At 36.5% G+C, this 25,583-nt stretch overlaps 1 protein-coding gene across 3 annotated transcripts in view; it reads right to left on the bottom strand.

The window, feature by feature from the left end:
• The window catches only part of POLA1 (DNA polymerase alpha 1, catalytic subunit), a 215,044-nt gene that overhangs the window by 115,628 nt on the left and 73,833 nt on the right, over positions 1 to 25,583 (bottom strand). For 2 of the 3 annotated variants that reach the window (XM_075774829.1, XM_075774819.1), the window contains exons 27-34: positions 22,703 to 22,735; positions 21,037 to 21,129; positions 17,441 to 17,646; positions 15,984 to 16,116; positions 14,282 to 14,413; positions 12,076 to 12,250; positions 4,583 to 4,764; positions 2,688 to 2,819 (exon numbers count right to left, since the gene is read on the bottom strand). In XM_075774829.1, coding sequence (XP_075630944.1) covers positions 2,688 to 2,819; positions 4,583 to 4,764; positions 12,076 to 12,250; positions 14,282 to 14,413; positions 15,984 to 16,116; positions 17,441 to 17,646; positions 21,037 to 21,129; positions 22,703 to 22,735 — 1,086 coding nt within the window. Of the gene's footprint in view, positions 1 to 2,687; positions 2,820 to 4,582; positions 4,765 to 8,127; positions 8,251 to 12,075; positions 12,251 to 14,281; positions 14,414 to 15,983; positions 16,117 to 17,440; positions 17,647 to 21,036; positions 21,130 to 22,702; positions 22,736 to 25,583 lie in introns of those variants that run through there. The other variant, XM_075774839.1, reaches the window with a different exon arrangement.

Genomic DNA, 25,583 nt, shown 5'->3' on the forward strand with positions numbered 1-25,583 from the left:
CCATTTTTAGATTTTATGGCACTCCCCCGTGCCTGAATTTACACAGCCACATATAAAAGCATTTCCATAGACTAAAGGAAACAACACGCAATGATCTTAAATACCTTTAAAAAATCTGATTCAAAGCTCACTGAAAACAAGTAGCCTTATTCATTTCAGCAAGCTGGTGATCAAGCTGAAAGGCTCTTTATAGGGCTGTCTTCATAAAAGGTAGCTCATTATTTTAAAGGTTAAAAAATTCATTTTTGCATTTTATGTTTTTGTATTATTTGCCATTTGACCAATACACCAACAACAATAATATCTAAAAATAAAATAAAAAATTAATGGAGTGACAGTCAGACAATATATTTGTCTATTTTAAATTGATATTCCTGCCTGCACCTTTCAGATGCAACCACTACAATAGGAGACTTAAATAAGCATCTCAAAGTTTCATCAAATGTTTTGTTCCGACAGTTCTTTGCCATACTACTCCTGAATGTGTCTTTATAGCTTATAGGATTATATATATTAGTGCAAACACCCATTTGATGAATTTCAACTCCAGCTGTTATATAGTCACTACAAGTACTTGATGAAAGGAATAAACTAAAACTCACAGCATCTGATTTTCTAAGCGCTAACAGGACAAAAAGTTTACTTGCCCAACTCTGGGGAAAGCTCTTTTTTAAAATGAAAATTATTGTGCAATTTGGAAATTACTTTTTACAATAAAATAATCTTGCATTTCCAGAGTCTGAGAGCATTCCACAGTCAATAAGTAGTTTTAAACCTTATTATTATAGCTGACTGGTTAAAAGTAAATTCTCAGTACTTAAAAAGTGAGTTTATAAAGCTTTCACTTACAAGGACAAATAAATTCCTTTTGAAGGACACTTCATTATCCTATATACCATGTAATATGATACTTAATAGATTTTAATAAAATGTAAGCAAATTGCATTGTTCAATAGTCAAACATTTCACAGTTTGGTTCACAGCTTGGTCTTAAAAAAAAAAAAAAAAGAAAGAGAACAGAGTAAAATATCACACCATTTTTTGTTCTTATCAGTAGTAAGAGTTTTTCCTGCCCTTAAATTTATCTTCCTTCATTCATCCAGTTTACTACTGCATATCTTATACACGTGTTTTCTAGCACTTTATATGCCAGAAATTACTTAGCATGTGGTATCATGTATTAGCATAATGTACATACATTAAATCTAAAACAGTTAATCAGAAGCAACTTCTATACAAAAGCAGTCTGTGTAAAGACAATACTTTGGCATATTACTTAATAATACATTGTAAATTTAATATGTATAGTACTATCAATTGAGCAGTAATTTTGCAGCCAGTTGGACTTTGCAATAAAATGAGATCTTGCATTTCGCTAACTGCACCTGTCCAAGTCACCTCTCTCCAATGGAAAGGAACAATCCATCCCTACCTTGTGAAATACTGCCTGAATTTAAATAGTTTAAGAAAGTTTTGTGCTCCTTTTGATGCAAAGACCTTCAAAAGAAGTATTTACACATTCAGAAAATATTAGATTTCCAGATGAGCTTAGAAAACACTTACCTACAATTGCAATAAGAACTCATACAGAAGAAAGATAACACAAAACGCACACTTAAAGTATAACGGTAATTCTTAGCGTTGTAGCTGCTGCCTGCAAAAGTATTTTGTAATACTTAAGAAAACACATCACAAATTAGCTAAGGCATTCATTTACAGGCCAAATTTTCAAAAACAATTTATGGTTTTGAGTGTATCAAAGGTTATGAGCACCTTCAAAACTGATGTCTGTCCTGAAGCTGTGAAAACAGGCAATGTTGGACAACCAAAAAAAGGCAAGCAGGCAATAGGATGAGAAGATCTATGAAAATTTGAAGAGATCAGCTAGCTGTCAACTCACAAAATATGATGCTTCTAGCATATTAGAGATGCAAAACATATTGATATAATTTAAAAATCAAGGTGGGTTTTTTTCGTAACAAGTCATCACCTTGGACAGTGCAAAGATCGGAATTTCAAATATTACACTTTTTTTTTTTCTTTTTTTCCCCCCACAATGCCATACAAAGCCAACCACTACTGCTGGCACTTTGGATTTCTTGCACTGTGTGTGACACCCCCCCCCCCCGCCAAGAATTATATCAAATTCATTAACTACCCATCTTTCTCCTCTTTTTTCCCCCTCTAATCACTACGAAGAAAAATTCATAGTTTTTCCCTTCCTATTGTCCTTCAAAGAATTTTTACAGAGCTACATTCAGTTTTCCTTTTCACAATGTAACACAATATACATCAATTCAGGTTGGAGAAAAGAGAATCAGATTTCCATTACATGAGAAACTGATATCTGCATATTTGATAGGCTTCATAGATTTTCTCAAAAGCATTAAGATAATCAACACTCTGCACTTTTTCATCTAATAATCTGGACCACAGACAGCTACTACATCTGTAATAATACTGACACACAGTTACAAAAATTTAAATTGACTTAAGACTGAACTGAGGAAACAAACATTCTAAATTAGCCTTTGAAATCATTAACTGATTGTTTTATTTTCATAAAGTTGGGTTTTGACATTGCATGCTATTACCTTGGACTAAAGAAAAAAAGTAACATGACAGTCACTAAAAACTCAGCACCACTTAGAAAACTCAATGTGGCAGAATATTTTCTGAATACTTACATTATAGTATTTTCTGAGGTAGCGTCTAATATCCAACAATAATTTGTTGTTCATTTGAACCACATAGGTGAAAGGAGGCTCTTCACATTCAGTCTTACTGCACCTTAGCAAGCTGGGTTCAATAAATCGCCCCTGAAAATGGAAGTGTAAAACCACCATGCGTCATTACAACAGATGATGGTAGCAGAAGTTATCACAGGAGTTCAGACATAATACATATTTTAAAAAAATAATAGTCTTAAAGAGCCTCTAATATCTAGGCCTTCTTTCCTCCCATCACAGTTGGCCACACCCATATAAAGAGTTCTCCAACATCCAGTTTTCTCATTCTCCTCTTAACGAAAGGTCTTTTGGAGAACATGCTTCTTCACCTGCTACAATGTTAATCGTTCAAAAAATGATGTTGAGTAAAAAAAAAAAATTAATCTGTGGACAAATCACGCTCCCTTATCTCCCCGCAAACAACACAGGTTTGTTGTTTTATCAGGTACATCAAAGTTCTGCCCAAACCCACTAATCAGAACATTGGTGTCAACCTTATAGATTACCAAGTATGAAATTACCAACAGGCTGTAGAGACAAACCTTATTAAACAAGAATGACATGATCATCTTTTATTTTCACCAAGTGCAAAGAATAGCTCTTGCAATTTTACACCATCTCATTCCCCTTTCAAAACTTTCTGAACACTGACATTAAAATTTCAGAACCTGGAAGTGATGCAGTACAGCTTAATTTAAGTTGGTAGAATTCTCATTAAAATAAGAACCTGGTAGGCTAGACAGTTATGCAACTTTTTAGAAAACTTTCTTTCAAGGTAAGACTTAGCTTTCGTGAGCCATCTTGGCTAAATCCCCACCCACAACACTAAATGATTCCAAATGGAAGAGAGGGTTCTTTTGGGATTTTTTTTTTCTTAGTTTAAAGGTTTCTTCTGTTGTTTGATGGGTTTTTTCGCTTTTTTTGGTGTGTGTTAAGTCTGACATCCACCTCTCTCCAGCTAGCCCATCTGCAAGTTGTCAAGCCTACATGCAATTAACTATCTTATTTACAGCTGTAACGAACAAAAGTCAAGGATTCACAAAGTATCACTCAATTTGTGTGTCTTTTCCTCTTACTTGCTTCCAAAGACTGCTTTATTTTGATTCAAAAAAATGCAAAACATCTGCTGTTTGTCCAAATTAACTTAAAATAATTACTTTTAATTTAGATAAAAGATTTATTTGCTTTCAGTTTCAAGGTTTTCACTACTCTGAAGCTCGCTAATTTGCCAATGACTAATACATACATAACATTGCTGTAGAGTTAAATACTTGGCCCTATTTCAAGTTACAATCCAAGGTCAGAGATACATTTTTTGGCAGAACTTCTCAACAAGAATGCACCCCTATGACTTTTTATGTTCAATACACAAAGACAGAAGGAAAGATAACACCGAAAAACCTTACTGTCAAGAAGGGAGGTGGGATGTAGCAAGATAAACACAAGTTTCAAAAACATGTTGTTCCAATTAATATGATTTAGGATAAGAAACTGCCATTATTATATGAAAGTTTCATTAAATAGAGAACTGGAAGTTACTAAGGTGTTACGATAAGGATTCCTTAAAAAATTACAGCAACAACCATTCACGTCTGTGGGCAAACAGATTAATGAAGACAGATAATCTCGTATGTTCTGCTAGACGACACAGCTGAAATGCAAAAACGGGAAAAGTATTTCAGCACTATCCTATCAGCAAATTTCGGTTCCAAAGCTATAAATAGCAGGACTCAAACAATATGGTATCTTCTCCTACATCATATGAATCCTATCTGAAAAGCCATTCTCTCGACAAGTGTTTTTCTCCCTCACTGATAAACAGAAATGAAAGAGAAAAAAAAACCCCAACTAACCGAACCATCGAAGACATTGTCATAAATATTTTCTGTTCCGCATTTGAGGCAGCAAAACTTGAATCTTTCACAATCCCTATATTTCTCCTCATCAGTGAGCTGAGCTGGGCCACCAACCAAGGCATCATTCTCCTCATCTTTATGGTAATGGTGATGGACTCTGAATTGGGAGGGATCCAGTCCTATTAATAAGAAACAAAAATTTCAAAAGACTAAGAGGTCAACCATGCAAGGAGGCTCATTTTTCGTATGCTTGGTGAAGCAGATTCAAAAGAAAGTTACAAAATGTAAATTCAGAAGCTGAAAATCTCTCCTTAGCAAAACTTCCTCTATAAAACACAAATACATTTTACAATTTTTAACCACAAACAAAGGTTCACGAACGATGAAGAAATATTCTTACTTATCTTCTTATGCAAGATTGCTTTATAAATAAAACAAGCACACTGCACTATCATGGGAGTACGCAACAGAACATTTTGTTTCTGAGGAAACCACTCCTAACGGATGACTTTATTGTTATTTTCTTCTTAAGTTACATTGAAAATATTTCAATAAAAATGTGCATCGTTATTAAGAAACAGTCTTTAAATCAAAATGGCACCATTGAAACTGAAAACAGAGAATAAAAACCCCATTAAGAAACGCGGGTGCACTGCTATTACCAACTCCTTCAAGTCCGTATACAACTGCCAACTCTGATTTCAATGCAGTGGTCGATTTCATTTTGGCTCAGTGGTTAACAGCATGTAGGTTTCAATCTAATGCAGTGGTTAAAATTCAGCAGCAGCATTTAAAATGGCAGCGCTGGAGACAAAATGCTTTATTTTTGATTGCCAGAACTCAAGATTTTAAACAAATAAATACACAAAAGAGATCCTAAAAATACTGATTCAATCACAAATAAGTAAATAAGCAAGCACGCACGAAGTTCACTGCCCTAGGAATAAGACTGCCAAAGTAAACTTAACAAAATCCACGGGTTTTGTCATTCTTTGTCATACGCAACCTTTTAAAAGTCCATGCATCCCATTTAAAGGGGGTTTTTTTGTTAACTGTAGCAAATACTACATGCTAGAAAAAAAATTAAAAAATTGAATGAGCATGTAGAAGAAAATGTTCAGAAAACTATGGCTTACTTTATTATTAAGAAGAAAAAATGGAAGAGAAGCACTTTAAAAGATATTTTTAAAGGAGACTAATTAAGCCAAGTAACACATTACTATGTATTAACCCATACCTTAGGCAAATTTCAGTAACAAATGTAATAATTACTATAGAAAGAGCAAGGAAGATTACAAACAGAAAGTGAAGCTAGATTTTACAGTGCTTCTTAACCTCATAATACACTACCGGGAGACTTATAGACAATGTTTGGGAACAGTATTCAGTGAAACTTGACAAATATTATTGCACATATAAAACAGTTGTGTTATACAGGCAGATACAGATTGTCTTTATATAAAAAAAATTGGTATGTGTGACTTTACTGAATTCCTATTTTGCAATCATAAAACAAATTCAAGGACAAGGAAAAATTCCATTGCCAAATAAGTTTATTTGGTTCTTGACAGAATAGGGTTTTCACTAAAATTTAATCAATCTTCCTAATTTTCATTTTATCAAAAGAAACAAATGTCAATGCATAAGGGTAACAATTCACCTTCAAGAGGTTCGTAAACTTTTAATACAGTTCTCTACTATCCATTAAAAGGAAGAGCAAACAAAGCAAAAAACATTGCTAACAGCTTATTTTGCACTCTAATACATATGATACTCCCCCAAAAGACTGTGGGGTTTAGGGTTTGTTTTTTTTTTTCTCTTTTTAAAGGGTTGGTAATATATTTGCAGTTTTAGAAAACAAAGAGTATGTTCTGCAACACACAGGTAGTAGATAAAAGGTTTAGAAAGGAGATTTGAGTTTAGTATTAAGATTTTGCAAAAAAACCCCAACTAAGTATGCAGTAGGTTGGAAATAAGATACTGTTGGTGAATACTAACAAAAATTCCCAGTTTACTCTGAGTTCAGAAGTGGAATGAAAAAACTTGCAACTTTCCAATACAGATGCCACTGAAGTTCAGCTAGAAAACTATCTTTGGTCATTTCCCAAAAGGCAAATATAGAGCAAAGTAGTTCACTAAATAAAAGATAAAAAGAGATAAATCCTGGTTTTCAGACAACTGCAGCTTTCCAATATTCAGTCAAAACCAGTGACAGCAAATAAGCATCTGGACATTTGATAATAATTTAACAGGGAAGAAAATAAAAGTTATTCACTGGAAGAATTTAAATCACACCTAACTCTGAACTTTCTTAGCTGTTCTGGCTGGAGAAAACAACAGGAAAAATATTGTGATGATTCAAGTGTCCATCTAACTTCTGGTGTGCAAACAGTCCCAGTGAAATCAAAGGGACTACAAATCAGGCTTTTAAAGACCATGCCTACATTAATTATCTTGTGGAATTGGGATCTATTTTATCTATTATCTCCTTTCAGGAACAGTTAGTTGGTTCAATTAATCCATTTCAGCACACTAACTGCTATCCTCTCGGACCAGGTCACACCGGTCATATTACTCTACTTGGTAAACAAAACAGGGACTATCTGGTGGGTGGGGGGAAAAAATGTCTGGTTTTGGTAACTGTTAAATGAATAGGATGAGATTAATCAGTGAACTTCTTTGAACTCTTCTTCTTCTTCTGTGACTTCAAGAAAAACCAAAAAGACTCTGACTTACTCTATATGAAAATCTTCAGGGCTACCATTGAATTACCTGCACCACAGGTAAGCTTTCCAACTTCACCAAAACTGCAAGGCTGCACGCATGACAAAGAAATGTAACATTAAAAATAGGCTGATGAACCTAGCGTGATAGAAGTAAATAACAAAAGTAAGTTCCAGGACTTGTTCCTGAATAACAGAATTATTAAAGCATTTACTACCTAGCAAGCAAAAGAGGTCACTCAAGAAACTGAAAAAAAAGTCAAATAAATTTTACTAATCGCAGAATTTTTAAAATAACATTGTGCCGGTCGTTTCAACGCGTCCTTCCACGCACACCGCTATCCCCCTGCCTTGTGCGCTCCCGGGGGAGCGGAGGTGCGGCCCGCAGCAAGGCCAGAGCGCCCCAGAGCCTCGGCCGCCGGGGAGACGCTTGGCAGGACGCCGGCCGTTGAACAAAGCCCGAGGGCTTTTCCCTGGATTTCGTATGTGGACCGCAGGTTAGTCGGGAAACACAGAAAGTTTCCCCGCTTGTACCTTTACCCGTTAGACATTTTGTGAGAGGCAGAGAAACGGCATCCCGTGCTGCCACCTCGAGGCTACGGCCGCGCATTTCAGTCAGGGCGACGCGGCGGGGCCGGGGCCGCCCTGCGAGTCTAACCCTGGGCGGGCAGGGCCTCTGCCCTTCGAAAACGCACACTTTTTTATTTTTCTCCAAGAGATCCTCCTGCGCTGCAAAGCTACGGTGCCTCCTGCGTGGGGTCAGAACACGCAACGCACGTCAGCAAGTCTCAGTTTCTAAGCAGGTCTAGAGCATCTAAAAAAAACCACCAAACCCAGCTCGACCACTAACAGCAACATTCATATGCTTTGGGATTTATTACTGCATTGTCATTAAGTTTCATCATTACTTGAATTTCCATCATTCTTCTCTTGCTTCACTCCCTAATGTGAGAAAAACAATAAAAAAGACAGAACCTGATTTAATTCCCGAGTGGCACAAGGAGAGCACAACTGTCCTGGTTTCTGTCAGGTGAGTCAGTCTGGTAGCTGCTAAATACCGTATTAAAGGCACCTAACTAAATGACTCTCTAGCAAAGAAAAATAATAATGGTAATAAAAGACACCTTCTTATCTTTAAGGTGGCAGTGGGTTTCCTTACAGGGAGCAGCTAACATGCCAACACTGGGGGGAAGGAGTAACAGGGAAGTACTCTTCATGACAAGCTTCATCGGGACCCAGGAACTGCACCCTAAAATTAGACAGCCTTCCTAAGAAGTGCCCAAATGCCAAGCCATCTGCAGATGTGCAACAACATGCACATCCACCTGTAAGGCAGCAGCACACATCTCTTTCAGAAGACCATGATACAGTCTAGGCCAGCAGTCAGCAACTTCCATAATTTTGAGAAAATGATGTTATGTAGTAACAGCTACAAAAATCTCATGGTTAAATGGATCTGTTTCCATGATGTTTAGATACTTTTGACAACACAGAAATAAGATGTGCTTTTTCTTTAAGACAAGGAGCAGTATTTATGCATCAACAAAAACCCCTTACTTCAAATACGTGAAGAGAATTGTTCTGCCAATACAGTTCTTTTTGTTTAAAAGCTATAGGTATCTTCAGGATGAAGTAAGGAAGGTCTCCAAGCATTTAAGAAGATCAGATTTATTGAATGATATTACTGATCAGATTGCACGCTTAGTTTCAGAAACCCTGTCAATCCTCATCTTGTCACTGCTTTTCCTTGAGAACTTCAAGAAAGAGTGAATGCAAGAGTATGCCCATGAGGTTCTTGTTTTTAGGAACGATGAATTTCCATCTCTCAAAGGCTAGGCAGACCTCCTACAATGTCCGAAAACAAAAGGCAATTTTCAGCTTGGTTCCATAGTGAATATAAATATGATATTTAAGGAGTTCTCTGCATTTTTTAGGCGTGGTTATTTGCTTTTGGTTTTCAGCATCTAAAATAGCTTAAAATATCTTGCTTTGAGCACAGACAGAACAAAGAACTTTTCATCATTTTGATATGAGCCAAGCTTCCCTAAGCAGAGCTCAATTTTATCTACTCGGACTAACGCGGTGACATGTCAATGAAACATTCACCTTTTAAAGAGATGCTGTTAAATATGAAACTGAGATCTTTATTCTTCAACCATTCCACCTATACAGACACATACCCTACATAACACAATAAATCAAATCAGGTAGAGGAAGACGCACACAATGAGAATGCAACCAAGTTTTGGTCCACAGATATGACACTTAGATGTCCTCCAGAACACCAGCTTTCTTCTTCAGAAGAGAAAAATAGACTCTTTTGCAACAAGATGGGGGGGGGGGTGGAAAAAAAGGCAGGAATTTGGATGCGTAACATGATGTAAATACTAAGCAAAAGCGCCCAACTTAGCAACACAGAAAAGTAAACAGTTCTCATGTTTGCTTGTTTTAGCAAGCTGGGCTCAACTATCTTGTACGCTTTTGTATCTTGCAAACTATTTTCAACTTCTTTGAAACAAAACCACTTGACTATCCCTCCAGTACTGTTAAAAAAAAAGCTGTAAGATAACTTCAGCTTGCAATGATTTATGTACGACTCTGATTAAGTGCTGTATATAAAGGCCTAAGTAGAGCAGAAGTTTTGAAAAAGACCTGACTTTACCCCCAAGCTCAATTTAAGCATTACCAAGAAAACAAAGCTGGAGAAGGAGATAGCATTTTTACAGCACAGCAAGGTCAAACTGAACACATTTCAGACCTAAGATTGTAATAGATACATACAGGTTTTCAGACTGACAATTGTGGACTATTAATAAACTCTCAGCTGCATGATGCTATTATAGACCATAAAAGAAATTTTCATCTTGAATGTATTACAGCGCAAAAAGCACCATAGGCATTTGCAAACAGTAGCTGCTATCAAGTGGCACACAATTCTTAAGATCTGGGCACTTAATTTAGGTGCCTGAAGGGAGCCAGTCTTTTCTGAACATCCAACCTGTTGTGAATAAGGAACAAATCTGAACCTGCATGACTGACAATTTTTGCCAAATAAAATAAATTAGTTTCAGAAATCTTTTCTGTCTTTTACTTAAATGAAGTGCAAGTTTACCGCCTCTTTGTATGATTTGTATGGTCAGCCTGCATGTGCAAAGCTGGGATGACACCTCCTCAAAGCACGAGAGCTGTTGACGACACACTGCAACATCAAATGCCTCCAAGAAGTCTCCAAGAAATACCCGTGCAGCCTCTCAGAAAAAGCAAAATTCCTGTGTTTTGTTTTTTGTTGTTGGGGGTTTGGGGGTTTTTGTGGTTTGTTTTGTTTTTTTTAAAAAAAGGACAACTTGGAAATGAAGATGGAAAAAGCTGCACATTATACAGAAGGCTCTGGGAGATAAAGATCTTTCACGGCTATCATTCTTCTTGAGAAGCAAGAAGACAGAAACTTACTTGCACACCTTTTAAGTGCAAACTGCAAGCTCACCATGAGCAGAACCTGCTGTTAGTAAGGAACCTACAGAGATGCAGTGTCTCAGGTGAACAGTCCTGAAGGCAACAGGTTGCCGGTTGGTTTTAAGTGACCAAATCCTGGATCTTGGCTATTACCCACACACAAAATGCTGAGGACTAACTCTTCCTTTGAGCGTTCCAAAACTCTGAACAAAATCATTCCTGCAGGTGTGAACTTCCTGTGGGCATGGGCAGAGCATCAAACAGGAGATTATTAAACTGACACAGTGCAACTCCCTAAAAGAGTTTTCTTGTGGGAGAGGACGGTCTTGTCAAGAACTCAGAAGCCAGCAAGACTAGCAACTTCTTCTGTGTCCTTGAGTAATAGTTTTAAAAATAATGAACTAGATGTAGGATACAAATCACAAAAATTGTGTTTATTAAGGAGATCAATCATGCCTGTTGGTGAATTACTTTTAGGGAGGAAGCAACACTAAAAGGATTACACACACAGCATTGCATTTTCATGGAAAGAGATCTGATAAACTGTTATTTTTTTCAACACCTGTATTTCTTTCTAGGTAAGAAGCCTAGGGAAAGGAGAAGACAGAGGCAGAGATAGGCAGAAAAATCTTTAATTCTAATTCCTTTGACATCCTCCTAAGAGGAAAAAACAACTCTAACAAGAGCAATTCGCTATTGCTCATTTGAATAAAAACTGGTGATTCTGTGGGGCACTAGCATTAGCAACATTTTTCATAGCACTTTTTTTTGGCCACTTCATTTCTCCATTTGGAGTAGGCAAGACTGTTACCAAAGTCTGACATTTCTATTATCCACTAGGTCAGTTCTAGCAAAAAAAAAAAAAAAAAAAAAAGTCTTCACTTACACCCCACTAAAAATTTGTATCTTTTCATTTTAACTATGAGTGCTTTCTCCCTCGGAAGATGCTCGAGATCCCAGGGTTTCTTTCTGAAAAATGCTAGTTCTGGATGCATGCTCCAGAACAACTTTAGTAACTTAAGAAAATCTCAAAGACATGCAATAGTACTGTCATTTATGAACATTAAATTTTTGCAACTCTGAACAAGGATTATAAGATTAAGTTCATGTTAATGAGCACGTTCTGAAAAATGGTATTCTGCAAAAGTCAGAAGTACACTTCCAATCCAAGCTGCCTTCTATAGACTGTGTACACAAGCTATGGTTCATTGTAAAAAGACTGATTTTGGGAAGCATTTCTGTTAAGAAACATACATTACAACTTCTCACTTTGTCTCTGTAATTCTTTAAGTAAACAGAATTTAGAATACTTACCTAACCAGGTTGCAATAAGAACAGAATCAATTCCCTCTATGGGCTCACATATTCTAGCAACTACTGGATGTATTTGCTGTGACAGGTAGTACTGAGTATCAATAGTAAGATTGTCTTGCTTTTGTAACTGTTCTGGAGCATACGCTCGCTGGCTGGCACTGAGATCAGATCCATCCTAAGACAGGAGACACATACAAAACAAAGTGTAAAAAAAGTAAAATCCACATTCAGTCCATACAAAGGATTATGCTTCAAGTATTACACATTGCTTTAACGCAAAATTCTTACACAATCACTCTCTTTTGGTTGATTTATTATGCGTCCAATACAAATCCAGCAGTAGTAAAAAAAAAAATTGCATAGCTGATGCTGGCATCAACTAGCAAGTTCAAGAATGTAAATCCAGCTTGTATTATTGCAGCCTACACGTGCAAATCAGTAAGAGTAGACAGAGTAAACAGTCCCATCTGTCAATTCTGAAATGCACAATGAAAACACATTGTAACCATCAGCCCAGTTAAAAATACGCGGAGGGCATGCATTTTGGATTCACTTTGTACTAAACTAGCATTATCATTTTGCACAACAAGCAAATTCTAAGTCATGGATATCAAAACTATATCTATTTTGCTAGGAAATTTATATTCTTCAATTCTATAAAGAAACAAAGACAATGAATGGTCAGAGAAAGAATTATCGTTCATTGGTATGCAAATAAAAGATGGAGGCAACAGTATTGATTTGAAAGAGCAAATTCTGAAATATTCAGAAATACCAAAAGAAACACATGGTGACATCTCAAGCCAAGAGAGAAACACCACTCAGAGGTTAGAGTATACATTACATTCTTCTCCAACTTGAAAGAGGAAGATAAGGAGAAAATAATTCAATTTGGGAAGGCAATAATTAAATTGAAAACAGTATTCATGGAGGAATTAAGTATCAACTCTAAGAAGATGGTACTCTTCTGGAAAACGTAACTCAGTCTGTAGAATCGTATTCCCAGTCCACAACTAGACTAGGAAATTTTATTTTTAATGTGTGTCAAAAATCTTAGAGCAGATCTTAAAAGTAGTATTTTAGCAAGCATTCGCTAATAGAAGTAAACCTTAATGAGGATGGGGGGGGGGGGGCAGTACCACAGCTTATTTTTTTCTAAGTACAGTCTCTTTTTTTGCTTTTTTACAGCAAAATAAAACAAATGCATTACCATATGACACCTTCATTTTTCAGTTAAGACGAGCTACTGGCTTCAATAGGGTCAGCAACCAGGGACTGAAAACCCATCACTAATAAAGACAGACTGCAAGCCATTGGTCCCTCCTACTCCTTTCAGACAACTTAGTATTCAGAACAAAATTAATTTAGGACTATTCAGCTCATCCAGCTGCTTTGCAAAAATAATTACAATGCAATTCTTTCAGCTCCCTTCTTTCAACAAGTACATTCTTCTCTTGTATTGCGCCATCGCTCAGCCGTACCCATGGCCCAGCTCTCATAAGTCTTGGCAGCTTCGTCATGTCAGGATAAGAACCCTCAATTAAATAAAACCCAGTATCTTTCAGGTTTTAACAATGAAGTAGTGGGCAATGTGACTTCTACAGTGGACAAGTCCATCAGTTTGGCATAAAAGAACCCTTGGTCCATCTAATCCAACCTATGCTTTTTTTGAATAGCAAATCCAAAGTGGAGTATACACTGGTGAGATAATGGTAAGCATTAATAGGATATACACCTGAAAACAGAGAGTTTCTCAAATTCCCCAGTCTATCCAACAGAGGTACTGCCAGATCCAATGACTATGAATTGGAAAGACACAAGTGGAGACTGGATATAACTACACTATTTAACCACCACCACCAATTAGCTTTCCAAGAATGACAGGTTCTTTACTACCGGAATTCTCTTCTCCTTAAAACGAAGACTAGATATTTTCCTTAAAAATAAGTTCTAGTTCCAAACGGAAATTTATTCAAGGAAATTTTATCGGTCACTGTATGGAAATAATCAGATGAGCTGAGCTGCTCACAGTGGTTCTTTCTGGCTCTATAAAACTACATTTAGTACAGAAAACTTACTATTTTAAACTATAACATAATGTCACTACAAAAAAGTGCCAAAACATTTTTTTCCCAGGAGTTGAGTTAGGTTTTTTTTGCCATCTCTCCAAACAATACCTAGTATTTAGCTATAAAGACATTTTTACCTGACAAATGATATATGACACTGTGTCTCCTGCCTTCACCTTTCGGCCTCCTTGAGAGTTTATCCACATGGCAACATGCACATGTGGCAAACTTTTTTTGTCAGGATAATCCTGTGGATCTTTCGTCAATGCCTAAGAGATCAAAGGAGGAAACAGAAACATAACTATGAGAAAAGTATTTTACCTTAGTGATGGATAACTCAGAACTTTAAAAGACAAGACTACATAGTAGCTATCTTCATCCAGCTACTATTCACAAGTACATTTGCAACACAAAAAAGTAAGACTGTAATAAAGGTATTTTCCAAACATTAAGGTCCAGGTACCAGTTCTTCATATTTTAAAAATGTTATTATTAATAAAATGAGAGGATGCTTCTACAATTACTGTCTGAGAAACGCATCACATTAAAAGCACAACAGTTCAAAACAGTTACAGATACAGTGCAATTGTTTTAAAATTAAACTAAATTGGAGATGAAAACATTACACAAAATACAAAAATACAGCCAGAGATTATCCTTTTACCCCTGCACCAGTTCAGGTCAAAGTAAATCTGAATAGCAACTAGTTAAGTGTATTTAACAAGCTCTGTAGCAAGAGGATGCAACTGGATTTAAATATTTCTAAGTATCTCATACTTCTGAGATTCCACAATGAGTTTCTCCTTTACATAAAATAAAACGCTATGTTTAAATATTTTACCATCATCCCATTTCTTAGAACCAACTTATACATTTGACTTAAAAGTGAAATACATCGTTTATTTTTTTCCAAAGTAGTAAAACAGAGGAACATTTAGCATTTAAATGAAAATTATTCCATATATATCTTTTACTAGGATACTAAATAATCTTATAATATTTGAATCAAAACAGTCTTTCTTTTTGAAGTCAATCATAAAAAATCACTTCACACTCATAACAACCTGAACACAGTTCTTAACCAATTAACACAGTCTTGCAGAGCAGCAGTTCAGCTGGCAAAAGAAGGAGACTTTGGATGGAGCAAATTTGGGAAACCTCTTCTATTAGAAGCATGAGTGGGGCATGTAATAGCCAATTCATTAGTGAAACACCCCTCTAGTGGGGCAGAGGGAGGGTTTTGAAGTTAAAAACACAAGTTTTATTGAGGATTCATAAAAACAAACAAAAATCACAATGCCATTTGCTAGATCTCCTATAGATAAAGCCAAGTATTTTACTTCTTGCTGCAGGAAAGTCTTGAATAAGATCTCAAAATGACTATTAGCTTTCATCTACGGAGCACTGAAGGGAAATAAACTAACAATAGCATGCTTTTATATGGATTTTCTAGAAAACAGAACATTTGATTCTTCTCCATTGCATTCTTCAGTTTATGTATTTTAAACCTGAAATACATAATAACAATTGAGGAGAAAACTTCTCCTGAAAGCATGAGCTATCACGTCATTCTCAAAGTGCAGAATCAGTAAGGAAGACAGCAGGATGGGAGAAAACACAAAGTTGTTACTGTGAGGAGGCAAGACTGGCCTCCAGCCCCACAAGGTATTTTTTCTCATATTGTAGCATCTTTGCAGTATGCTCCAAGCTATTCAGTATCTAATAAAACTCCTGATATTTCACAGTATCGTAAGGATTAAAAGGATTTTTATCAGCAGTCAATATACTCAGAAACAGTAAAGTTCTTCTGAGACAGAAAAGAGCTGAGGCATTATTTACCTTGTTTATTTCAAACTGATTTACTGGGATCTGGCCATTGATCACATTTTCTCCAATTTCTATAAGCCGCCTTTGAATATTTTCCACGATTATGTCTCGGGGCTGATCAGAAAGAATCTGACCAATTATATAGCTGTAAAAACAGTTCAAAAATGAAGAAAAGCTTAAGACACACAAAGCAAAACCATTACAGTAAACACAATCCTCTTTTCTCCTGGGTTACCTTCAGAAATTAAGGAGTCTGATGATGAAGTCTCATGCAAAATTTATAGAAATTTGCCAGGATATTTCATGTTGTGTTTTATTTATTTACTTATTTTACTAAAAGCAAATTATTGTAAATAGTTCTAATGTTAAACAGTGATTTGGAATTGTTGAGTGCAACCAGTTTCTATTTTCTGCTCCCATTTCATTTTGCCATTTATTATTCTATAGCAGGTATCTTAAGATTAGAGAGAAGAGAACATATCAAGTAAGCAAAGTCTTGCCTATTTCTGTAAAATGTGGTTGGAAGATCTGCCAGCTGCAGAAGAGTTAGTCACTAAAGAACACTCTCAAACATTTGTATAGCTTTAATTACTAATACATTCCTAACTTGGAAAAATTTGCTTCTATTATGATGCATCTTTTCTTAGAAAATGCAAGTCTTAAGAACAGTAAGCGTGTGGTGTATTTTTACAGATGTACAAAAAATACTCATTTTTGGATACATTTGGACCACGATTTAGTGAAGTTAAATTTTCAAGAGGCAGTAGGCAATATAAGTCGAGTCAGCCCCCAGATGACCACCTCTCCATCCACTTGTTTTCTTTCTACAGTGCTAAATGTATTATCTGTATTGCATAAGTATGAAATGCCCTGTGCAATGACAATTAATGAATCATCAATCCAAAATCCATCATAAAGAAGTATCAAAAGAGTCTCATTTGAAAAATGGAAGAGAAACTGTCTTTGCAGAAGGTATCACCTCCTCAGGCTTCACCCAGTGCACTTCCAGCTTTATTAGAGGAAGCTGACAGAGCTGACCATCAGCTTCTTTAACGATCTTTGAAAAAAAAAAAAAAAAAAAATCTGACCTAAAATGTACAATTCCAAATGCTGATAGCACCTACCATTTTCACAAGATTTCAGCTGTGATTTATTAAACTGCATATACAAGTGCGTATGCAGTTATGTATACTGCATATACAACTGCTATAACTGAAATGCACAGCTTCCACAGAAGATGGAAAAACAGATAGTGAAATTAGAGACATTTGGACTTGCACAAGTATAATCTGTTACCAATGCCAAAATGTAACATCACCATCTCCTACAAAAAATCAGTTAAGATGCCCTAACACTGATGTTAGTCACCAATATGCACTGTTCAGGACACAGGCACGTGATATCAAACATTTATTCAGCATGTACTGTTTAAAGCAGAGCAAAGAGGACAATGTCACAAAGAAACTCACTTTCCAGTCTCTTTTGCAAGATCACACCAGTCTCGTCGGACTATATCCAATCCTTTCAGTTCTTGTTTAGTTACGTATTTCCCATCTCCTGTTGGTTCCACAGTCAGAGCAGCATATTTCTTCTTCTTTAACAGTAGCAAGGACTTAAAGACTCCATCAATATCGATTTCCAACAATTTATAGAGCTTGTTCACTTCACTTTTGATCTGTGAATGCACCAACGTTAAAACAAAATGCAACGCCTTAATAACTATGGACAAATCTAATGTCCATCTAGAAGCATATCATTCTTATGTTTTAAAACAAGTAACATTACACACTGTGTGTTTTCATGCACATTTTAAAGACTCATCCAATGTCATTAATCATGAAATTAAAAGTACACAGTAGTAACTATGAGCTACTACTAAAATAATGGTTCACCCATTGGCTTCTTCAGGATTTGCAGCTTAGTATATCTAACTCCCTAAGAAAATTAAGCAAGGCAGAGAAGCATGGGACTGAACGTGACCTTGCAGATAACCAGCTCCAGCGTGGTTTACTCCATCTAGCCTCTCACATAAATTAAGCAAACAAGGGATTTCAGAGTAGGGATCCACTTACTAGGAAATGGTAAGAGACAGTCACTTAGACAGAATACAGAAATTGCTTTATAAAAAAGGTGCCCTGCAAAGACGCATTATTTTTTTTCTTCCCCCACCCCAAACCAGGGAGGGGAGGGAGAAGAATGACTGTAGACCAGAGCTCTGTGCGTGCATGTTCAGGAAAAACATGCACAAAGGGCCAAGTGTTTATTCATAGCCCTCCTCACAATATGCCTACATTTTATATAGCCTGCTTTCTTTGAGAGGAAAAGGTGCCATTTTTCTACACATAGGCTATGTCTTATCAACATACAAAGGCTTGAGGCTGCACTTGATATGTTGTCTTAATATAGTACTAAATATCAAGTGGCTCCACATCTCTTACCTCTATTCTAGAAGGACAGAAGTGTCACATCTCAAAACAGCATGTATGTTCAACAACAAACTTTGGTTCCAGTACACATTCACCCTACTGGCTTGGCTAAAAGTTCCCCACTTGCATTTTCCTTTTGTCATACATTTTTACTTTAATTTCTTCAACACAGTATCTGTGTATCACTCCTCAGACATTCTGTCCTGTCTTCACATATTCTACTCCTCATTTTCTTTCCTCTACAACTTTCCTTCTCTCTTGATTTTCAGTATCTCCCTATCCGCTCCTACTCTTCCATTATTTCCAGTTCTCTTGTCAGAGACCACCAACTATAAACCAGCCTTTTCTCATGCCTCACTGAAGTTTTATACAACTTCAAGTTCTTTTGCCAACACATGCCCTCACTAAGACAGGAACAGTACTTTCAGTATAAAATCTCATTTGTTTTCTACCTTGCTTTGGGCCCACATTACCTGTTTTAACCAAAATTTTCCTTAAAATTTTCCATGTATATGTGTGTATTTAATTTTTCTCACTTAGACCTCAATTTGTCCTACTGCAGGAATTATCAACACTTTTAATAATCTGTGTCTATCCTTAGAGTTTTATATCCCTTGTATATTTATAAATGATGAAGAACACCATGAAGCAAAACCATTTTGCCAAGAGTTTCACATTTTGTTCGTTAAAGCAAAACAGTCAAACAATTCCTCTGAACATTTTTCTGCTATTTTTTAAAGTATTTCCAATTTTTTTTTATTTTTTTTTTACATCATACTAGTCAAGTGCTTAAAAACAGCAGCAGTGCAGTATTGAATGTACCAGCAAATCTGATTCACAAGGACACACAGAAAATGAGAAATGTATGAAATTCTGCTGAGTAATAACTAAAAGGGGCATGGATAAATAATGGGGGCTAAAGGGTGGGAGTGCACACAACCAGAAACCGGTGAGACAGGACATTAGATGGGAAATTTCAGAAAGAAGGTGAGAGAATTTTCTCAAACAGAAGAACAAAATTAATCTCTCAGAGGAATGCTTCATCAGTGAAGACAATTTATAAATTCACACTTTACATCAGAACAGGGGTACATGCACTAACTGCTCTCACAGTTAATTGTTTGCATTAAATCTGGTACCTTCCATACAGTCTACATTAAAGCAAAAGTATTGTGAATGCAATGTAAATAGTTTGCAAAAAACTCACTATCACTTTAGTGAGGAATAAACAAACAAACAAGAAACAAACCCCACTTTTTTATGTCACAAAGAATATTAAGAGCCACAACTTTCATAATTGTGATGCTAGGTTTGAGTCTGTGCTTATTTACAGACTTAAGCTTATTTACTTTTAAAATTGAATACACAACACCAAAACATTAATCAAAACATGTCTGTCTCGAGGTTTTTTTCAAAAACAACTGATATAGGATTCAGAAGTACATAGGATAAAAAAGCCTAAGATTTGACTCTTAAAAAGAATCATTAAGCAAGTGACAGGTTCAAAAATCTACCTATTCTCTCAGTTAAGCCTGAATCAAAGTCAGAAGTATTTAACCTACAATGATGATGCTGTCAATCTTTATAAAAATTATTATTTAACTGTTCCTCTATAATGTTTAGTCAGCAAATGGGAGCACAGGGACAAAAACCAAATGAGAATGAAGTCACACATCCACACACAGCTAGAGTAAGATTAAACTTTGCTATACACTACTGGATATTGAAATTATATACAGTCTCATATGTGGCAAACAAAAAAGAGATTTCTTTCTTCCATCACATCAGTCCTCCTGCTACCCAGTTGTGGTATCAAGATATGACTCCTTTTTTCCATGCTCCTGAGATACATCTCCTTCTCAAAGTACCAACTTAGCATGAAGGCAGAAGTATTCTAAAAAAACCCCACAATCACTCTTGCCTTAAAATTACATGACATTTGTTTAATACTATACTGAAAAAAACATAGGTTTTCTTTGCTTTTTTAGAGCTTCCATAGGTCTCATTTTCATCACAATTTCTTCCATCTTTCAAAAACAAGTTCTCTCAAATCTTTTCTTTAAAGTGTTCTGATACATTTCTCACTCTCTTCCACAAAATTTCCACATCCTCAATTTAACTGCTAATCAAACAGATCCCTTCCATATCTAGCATACCTCGGAAATTAATATTTTAATTTAGCACTGGAAATCTGATGGCACATAGACTGTAATACATATTACATAACTAAAAAACCCTAAACTGACAGACATCTCTCATGTCAAAACAAAAATCATTAAAATGAAAATCGCGTTCACATTGAAATTGGAACTAACATGGAGGAATCATACCTTACATTTTGGCTTACCGAGCATTCAGATAGTCTCCTGGTAACTTGCGACTGATTGGTAAAAAAGCTCATTATACAATTAAATGTTTCATTTTAATTTAATCACTTTTAAAAATGCACAGAGTAGCGACACTGGAAGGTAGGGCACTCTGAGCTTTTACTATGCCATAGCTTCCATACACAGTCAAACTCTTCTTCCTCATGGCCTACTCTCTGCTTATGCCATGGAGTCCTCTCTTAATACTATCTGCTTCACTCAGTGTTACAACACAGACATGTAGGAAACCTTTAAAAAGAAAAAATTCCTTACCTTGTTCCCCAGCTTGAAGACCTCATCCAAATTGGTGCTATTCGTGTTTATCATAATGGAATCTGTGTCTCCATAAATCACTTCAAGGTTCATCTAAATGAAACAAACTGCTTTGAAAAACAAAACAGAACCACTCCACCTTTTTAAAGTCCCACCTCATTTTCAAGATTCAAAAAGATCACGGTCTGTGTATCATCCCTTAAATACCAAAAAGCAGAAAAATGTGAAGTAAGTTTTTACTGAGAAGTCTGCACATTTCATTAAGACATATCTGAATTTAAAGAGAATAATGAAACTTAAACCACTCATACGTTAAAAAGTAATCACTGTTCAGTTGTGTACATAAGTAGTTACAATTTAATAAATGAATGCCAGAAAAATAAGTCAGTGAACAAGTCTAAACTTGAGAAACAGCAGGAATTCTAATCAGAAATAACTTTGGAATGCTAGGACACAAGATGATCACTTTGACTCAAAGAATGCTGGACAAATCCAGGCTATTCAGATAAGACATTTAGCCAATGTGCTTGAAAGATAATACTACAGTCAGAAATGCTACCCCATTTGTAGCCATCACAATACTATTGCAAAAAAAGTCATTCAGAAAAAAAAAACCCACCACAAAAAACTTAGATATTCAATTTCAAACAAATCCAGTAAGTGTTGGCTAGCGGATACAGTAACTGAGAATACCACAGTACTGTCCAGATTAGGCTGCTGCTCTTACACTCTTGCAGATTATGCACGTGGCTTTGTATCTCCATCTTCCCACTCCCATCTTTTTTCTTCTGCTATAATCTAATTATCTGTGTTAGTCCTCCCCCGGGCAGCAGATCTTTCAGAGAACAAGGTTCTCCTTTTGGATCTAGCTATTATGGCCCACAAGTTTTGCATCCCCAGGTTGAACTACTGAACAATTACACCTGCAGATGAACACAAACAACCTACTTGACTCCTTCTCTCTGACTGAACTCTGCCCTTCATATCATCTCTCATTCTGATCCTTGTAACAATTCAAATGCCCTGCTTGGAAAAGATTGTGTTCAAACACCAGCCAGACTGCCATAATACTCTGGGATAACGGATCAACTCTAGACAAATCGAAGCACATAAAAAAAGCCTGAGCTGCGTATGAAAGGCATAGCGAGGAAAAAGGTGAAAAGAAAAATTGTCAACAACAGTAAAACAACACCACCAAAAAATGGGCAGATGCATCCAATTACATAATATTAACTTGAAAAAATTGAAAACCTGATGTCTTCAGTGGTGGAAAATCAATGCAGCTATAAAAACTGCAGCATGGCTATGTCCATGTTAAACTCCATGTAGTCAAAAAACCACCCTGTGACAGAGTTTAAAGGATGCCAAAAAATAAACTGTAATAAAACACTGGAACACATGGTGTAACAGGTCTATGAGTAAACTCTAATTAGCACTGTCACTAATTTGCTTGAAACAGTCGCACATAGGCTTCAAGCAGGGGCCAGATCATATTTGTGGTAGGAAAAGAAAAAAGCTATAATCCATTAGGAAGGATTACATTTGTAAACCAGGCATCCTAAGAAGTGATTTCAGGTCTGTTTGGGTTACAGTTCTCCTAGAATAAAAAAATGTCACCAGGTGTGCTCTTTAAGGGTTGTTGTTTAATGAAAATGCTCAGCATTACCTTTTGCACCATCTCCTTGGTATGCATCAAAATCTGAAATAAAAAAAAATAAAAATCAAAGATTAGCGTATGATATAATTACGAGCTAACACATGCAAACATATCCATTAGGTTGCTAACTCCAAATGCTCTCACCTTTCAAAACAAAGCAAACCACCTCTCTCCTGGCAACACACAGTCACCTTAATACTCCTATTACATGAGTAAATTCTCATCTGACCTTGTATTAATGCTATTATTAACTCCCCTAAAACAAGATTAAAACAAATCTCAAAATTGCACGTACGCACACACATTCTACCTTAGGAAAAAAAGAACACTGAATCAAAGGCTCAAATAAAACCTAATTAGGAAGTGCCAGAATTAAGCCTCTTTCAGCAACTGCGGTCAGTCATCTCCTTCATATCCATCATCTTATCTCTTGATGTCATTTAGATTTTTCCCCAAAACATCCGGTCTTATTCAGTACAGCCTGGATGGTGCTCACTTTAACAAGAACCTAGTCAAAAGGTTGATTATCCTTGTAATGATCTCAAAACGGGTCATCAAAAAGCAAACTCCTCAGGGAAATCAGACCTGGGACAAGGAGCTGGGATAAAGACAGGATACAGATGTTGAATCAATGGGCAAATCCGTGTGTAACCAGGTTTGTTCCTCAGCCAGGAGTGCATCTCAAGTTCCCTGAATACTCTGAATAGCAACTCTCTGAACCTTATAGCTATAGAGACCTAAGATGAGTAGGCTACCGCTTCCAGCTCTAATACTGGTCAACATAGGGGAGAGGAGTGGAAGAGCGTATCCATCTGAAGCCACAGATATGGCTGTAGTGCAGAAAAGACAAAGTAAAATCAGCCTGATGAACAGAAATGTGTGGCTGCTGCACCAGCAAAGGCTGGTCAAGTTTTCACAGCTGCATGAGAACCACCATCTGGTCCCTTCCTTCAGTCACCCAGCCATGTTTCCGCTGTATTCCCCACTTCCTTTCTCGTCAGCATCCCACTGCCCTGGCACACAGCTCCAGATTCCACCTGGTTAGTCCGAGTTCCCTGGTTTCAGTCCTTTCCACCCCCACTCAGCATAAACCTCAGTTCTTTTTCAGCTAGTCTTGCTACTTGTATGCATTTAGACTTTTAATTTTCTTAAAGGGGATTACCTTGAACTGCTTTGAACTAGCAATGATAGAACAGAGTCTATTAGGTGAATCCAAACAATTTGGTACTCTAGCTTTAAAGATAGTCAGGCAACAAATCATTTTAAACAGGCTATATTAAATTTAGTAATCTAGTCTAAGTTTTATTATTTTTTATACATTAAATTGCAATACGCCTTGGCCATATTTGCCAAAAAGGCAGAATTATGACTTGTAGTCAAAAGTCTGTGACAGGGAGCTGAGCAGTAGAAATTAGCAGGGATGAGGAAAGAAAAAAGATGAACAGGGAGGAGCTGGCCATGCTCGGTGGCAGTAAGACCATCTTCAGGGAAATCTCATCATTTTTATAAGGCCAAGGAGCCTAAAATGAATGCAAGAGTCTTGACGATCGTGATATTGACTACTGCTATGGGAGCAAGCAATTCTGAAATAAAGGTGAAATGTCCACTTCTACATAACAGCACACGAACTGGATGACAACACTATCATTCCTTCAACATTAATGGCAAGTTTCTTCTCATATTTCTAAATCTTTAGACAACCACTGTGATAAATACTAGAGTAGGGTGCTCCGCTACGCTTTTTCAGTTTGTTTTAAATTATGCACCGAAAGCTATATTCCCTTCGCATTCTTAGATTTGCAGTGCTTGACTTTGCAAACTTAATATTCTGTTTCAACGTAGTTTCTGTTCAGACACATTGCCTAGCCACCTTCATCTTCAAAGAAGAAATTGCTGCACCTAAGGAAGGACTGACTCTCCCAAAGTACAAAGACACAAACTAAGCAAACATAATATACCATATCCTTCAAGGCATTTAAGGAAAGGTTAGGTTCCAAACCACGATACAACCTGGACACAGCTGATTGTCCTTATCAGAGTAATTCCTCAAGTACATATGGATACCTACGGATTTACACTCTCTAGGTCAAGTTCAAAACATCCAGTTGGTTTAAAGACCATCCACTGATGCTGCAAACTAGGTACTCAGACAACGTCTGAATGCTCCTTAAGTCCCAAATTGCAAAAAACTCAGCTGGCCTCAATCCTCTACGTAGACAAAGAAGAAAAGGAAAATGGTGATTCTTAACCGCAGATTCACTCTAGGCTGTACGTGCTCAGGCACACCCGATTCCATTTTAATCAGAAGCTTAAAAAAAAAGATATTCTACTCCTATTCATCTCCTAGCGAGTGATTCAGACAGCACCGCCCCACCAGCTTTCCATGGAGTTTTGAAATTATTCTAAAGACACAAATCACTGGTACATGACATCAAATTTCATATACAGTAACTGGAATTTCAGCTTATTTGCCACACCCCCCCTTTCTCTCACTTATTAGCTAACTCCTACAGAGAAAGGTTATACCTTTTCCTTAGTACTCCAAAAGCAAACAGGAGTTCCTGAAACAAAATTTAAAAATTGGACAGAGAAATGAAGAGTTTGCGTGTAAAAGAAAAGACGACCTACCACTTTTCCCTTGATAATCTCTGGCACTTTCTACTTCATTCTCTGAAACAATGTTATCTATTAATAGTTAGAAAGATAACATTATTTTATTTTAAATAGGATTACCCCCTACTAAAAAAATTGTTTGGCTGTGCAATGACCATTTCTCAATTGTCTCTGAGGACAGCAGTAGATGTAAGTAATAACAAGAGGGTCACAAATGAGTTAGCTTCATCAAGTGACTGGCATATGCTAGTGCTACCCATTCTGACAGGAGATCACT

The sequence above is a fragment of the Balearica regulorum genome, chromosome 1, assembly GCF_011004875.1.
Source record: "Balearica regulorum gibbericeps isolate bBalReg1 chromosome 1, bBalReg1.pri, whole genome shotgun sequence".
NCBI lineage: Eukaryota > Metazoa > Chordata > Aves > Gruiformes > Gruidae > Balearica > Balearica regulorum.